At 31.8% G+C, this 4,184-nt stretch overlaps 1 protein-coding gene across 1 annotated transcript; it reads left to right on the forward strand.

Moving 5' to 3' along the window:
• Positions 1-220: 220 nt before the first annotated feature.
• LOC128553781 (uncharacterized) lies at positions 221-3,293 on the forward strand. The gene is made up of 2 exons (XM_053534959.1): positions 221-890; positions 2,043-3,293. Exons 1-2 carry the CDS (start codon positions 311-313, stop codon positions 2,315-2,317), a joined length of 855 nt encoding a protein of 284 aa, XP_053390934.1. The 5' UTR covers positions 221-310; the 3' UTR covers positions 2,318-3,293.
• The last annotated feature ends 891 nt before the right edge of the window (positions 3,294-4,184 follow it).

Genomic DNA, 4,184 nt, shown 5'->3' on the forward strand with positions numbered 1-4,184 from the left:
AATTGAGTAAAAGGGACACAGCCAGATTTCTAGTGGAAGAACACATTTTATTGTGTTTATGTATATATATGTGTACTGTATAAAACATTATGCATAGTGCTGTTAATACACATAAACTTTTTAATTTTGTGTTAACATTAACTATATGAACTAATAATTTATATTTTTGAATATATGATTTGGTGGTCTAATATACCTTGAAGTATTTACGATCAAATAGACGCTTCAAAGTATAGTCAAAATACCCAATCATAAGTAATATTCAGGAGGACAGTTTAAACTTTTTCAGTAAATTTCAGGTACCTTCGTGATGACACATTTTAAGCAAACGTTGCAAATACCACCATCGACTCAGATGCCAACAACTACGCAACCGCCAACAAAGGAGTTTTGCACCAAAACGACTCCCCCCGCTGTGTATACCATATGTACGTGGGATGTAAAGATAGACAATATAGTTTCCGGAATAATACACAGTACAGGACAATGGGAGACGCATATAACACGAAAACTGTATAATGTTCTAAAGCAAGATAGAAATATAACATTTATTGATATTGGTGCTAACATTGGATATTTTAGTTTACTCGCTGCTTCAGTAGGACAAACGGTGGTTTCAGTAGAGCCATGGAACGAGAATATAGATAAGTTACGAATTTCTATTCGAAAAAACATATTTGAAGGCAAGATTACTATTTTGAATAACGCTGTTTCAAATGATCGGCGAGTGATACATTTCCATGCACCATACAAGAATAACCTAGGAGCTACAAGATTGTTGCCTGATCCAACTAAGACTGATATCAATGTTTTCTCAGCTACGACTATTATTTTAAACGACCTGGTAAACTACATCCATACTAAAGATATCGTCATTAAAATAGACATAGGTAGGAACAATTCTTTCTGGTTTTTGAAACATTAGAAAAAAATAATTTGCACGCTTATAAATCATGTATTCAGTGTTACAAAGGAAATGTTTCAAATATTCAGATATTAGAGGAAACGAGTAGGATATTGGATAATATAAAAAAATAACATGAAGTTTTTCTTTCTTTTCAGATGGATTAGAGTGTTACGAGCTAGATAATATAATGCATCATATTCAATAAATTCAAAGTAGTATATATCAGCAGGAAGTTTATACAAGATATTATTAGATAAATTCAATGCTATATGTCAATACATGCATCAGCAGGAAATGATAACCTCCTGTTTTTAAAAATAGTGTCCGTTACTTTTGAATTCTGATGTCTTATTTTCATTTTTCAATTCAATGAATGCAAACTGTCAGGGAAAAAGGTTGACGTATATGTGAATTCCTGCTTTTACACTTCAGCTGGACATGAATGCAAACTACTCTTTTGTTTAGCTTTTTTTTCTTTGGTGGGGGTGTTTAACGTCGTTCCGACACAGTTTATGTAATATGGCGACTTTCGGATTTTAACGGTGAAGGGAGACCACTCTGTGCATAAAATCATCACAAGCGGGCACCTGGGTAGAACCATCGACTTTCCGGAAGCCAGATGGATGGCTTTCTCATCTGAAGAATTCAACGCCTCGCGTGAGGCTCGAAACCACATCGGTAAGGGGCAAATGATTGGAAGTCAGCGACCTTAACCATCGGCCACGGAGGCCCCTTTTATATTTTTGAATTTTAATGTCTTATTTCCATTTCCGGAGGGAAATGAAAGCAAACTATGAGAGAAAAAGTGTGCGGCACTCATCAGCTATATGTCTTGTTACCATTTCAGCAGAAATGATAAAATTTTAGCAAAGTGTTAGAAAAATAGGCAGTGGTGCTGTGTAATTTCCATTTCATCACGTAGTGAATGCAAACAGATACTGGACACGGTACTTTTTTAATTTAGATGTCTTACTTTTTTCAGAAGGAAACTAATGCAGGGTATGAAAAATCAGTGTGTGGTATTAGTGAACTGGAATGTTCTTTTTTTATAGTACCATGTTATTGAAAAGAATGCAAACTGTTGAAGAAATGACGTATGATATTTGAGAATTTCAGTTTCTTATTTCCATTTCAGAAGGTAATGAATGCAGAGCACTAGAGAAGTCGAATGAAATATTTGATAAATTCAATGTTTTATTCATATCTATGGAATGGGTCGTGATGAAGAACTTTGAATATGAAATTGACACCGCTTGTTCACGGAAAAATATAGAGCAAATGGTGGAATTTTTGACAAAACAGAACTTTGTGCCTTTCGGGTTTTCCAATAATTTACCACTTAATCCTGAAGAAAATAAAAAATGGACAGAAGTCGACGTATACTGGAAACCAAGAAATGCAGAAAGTTAAAAACAAAGTTTGCTTACAAAAGCTTAGCTGAGAAATTTAAAAACTTTCAAAACAACTTAAGAATTCAAAATCATATTGTATTTTTTTATACGAAGATTATCAAAAAACAGTAAGTGCAGAGTTCTTACAATTCATCTCATTTTAGCACAAAGAATATTAATTGAATCTGTGTTATCAGTGTTATCAAGATATTTATGACTTTGCAGAAAGAACTAGATGTGTGTTCTTCCGATTACAAAAGATATATGCAACACAACTTTTAAGCATACTGAATATTTTTCACTTAGTCCAAGACCATAACTCTGACCTGTCTCAGTAAAATCCAACCAGAACACAAATTGCACAACTTCACAGGCTATCCAACAATCCTTTATTATGTTTTATTAGTCTAGGTCACAGGGTATATATACAGAAAAAAATAGCTAACCGCATTTGCTAGTTTTCCAATATCTTTGTAAATTCTGTAAATACAAATTTGAAATTTAGCATACTTTTAGAACAAACTGTTGTTAATAAAATAATAAAATATTCAAAAATATTAAGTGACGCCAACATATAAATTCTATTCAATTTACTAACTCACCTCATTTGTAAAAAAGTCACAAAAACACATAAAAGCTGTGTTTTAGTGAACAAGTGAATACTATTTGTAAGAATAAGAACTGTTCATATTAACATTTTTTCTAGCGAATGGTTAAATATGACACAAATGATGAATGCTATTTTTAGAATAAGCAAGTTAACGAAGTTATTTCATTATCTTCCAAAAATACGTTTTTCGTTTTTAGTACGTACATGCACATTGTTAACATGTTTGTTTACTTTTAAAAATGGTTTAAATTGTAAAATGAATGAATATTATTTCTGAAGACGTGTTTTGGTTTTGTTGTAAGTTCGGCTTTTATCAATTACATATTGTTCTGAGTGTACATTACATTTCAAGTAGTATTTTATGTTATTCTTTGAAGATACTGGCAAATAAATATGAAGGGCACTTAGCTATTTTGTTCAGTATATATTAGTTATATACAATTTTAGGAAAGCTTTTATTTTACAGATTAAAAACGTCCCAATAAATCTTTATGTAATATGTGCATACATTTATCATGAAATACTGTTGAAGTTCACCTTCGGCAGGAAATATTGTAAAGTTTTAAATGTTTTATTTCGTTGCTTTATTAGCTCGACTTTTCGAAGAAAAAGTAGAGCTATTGCTCTCGCCCCAAAATCGTAGTCGGCATCGCCGTTGGTTAAAAGTTTTGATTAAGTCAAATATATTTGTTACTATCAGAGCTATTGACTTGAAACTTAAAATGGTTATTTACTATCAAAGTCTACACCAGGAGAAACAATTCCCATAACTCTGATTTGAATTTTAATAGAATTATGCCCCTATTTGACTAAGAATTTTGGTTAAAGTTTCTGATAAAGTCAAATATCTCTGTTACTATCAAAGCTATTGAGTCGAAACATTAAATATTTTTTTTTACTATCAAAGTCTACACCAGGAGAAACAAACTCTCTAAATCTGATTTGAATTTTTACAGAGTTATGCCTCTTGTTAACTTAGATTTTTTGGTTCAAGTTTTATAAAGTTTTTACTGGCAAAGCTCTAGTTTAGAGTCAAGCAATGAGAAAATGTCGAGTGCGCTGTCTTACGGACAGCTCTGACTTGTTTTAATTCGGGTTGAGACTACATAACCAAATATTTCTGATTTCTTATTAAGATAATTTTCTTTTATTTAACTAATGCAGTCAGTTTGATCATACAGATGCTTCTCAGTTTAAATATCACAAATATATGTTAAAGATCCAAAGGTCGCAGTAAGAGCTATGAAGTATAAATAAACATGATCATATTACCTAC

This window comes from Mercenaria mercenaria, unplaced genomic scaffold, assembly GCF_021730395.1.
Source record: "Mercenaria mercenaria strain notata unplaced genomic scaffold, MADL_Memer_1 contig_4315, whole genome shotgun sequence".
NCBI classification, from domain to species: Eukaryota; Metazoa; Mollusca; class Bivalvia; order Venerida; family Veneridae; genus Mercenaria; species Mercenaria mercenaria.

Bases quoted from the DNA above. Each gene is read 5' to 3' on its own strand.
- LOC128553781 (XM_053534959.1), top strand. From the start codon at position 311: ATGACACATTTTAAGCAAACGTTGCAAATACCACCATCGACTCAGATG. The intron at 891-2,042 runs GTAGGAACAATT...TTTCCATTTCAG, and splicing joins CGTCATTAAAATAGACATAG to AAGGTAATGAATGCAGAGCA.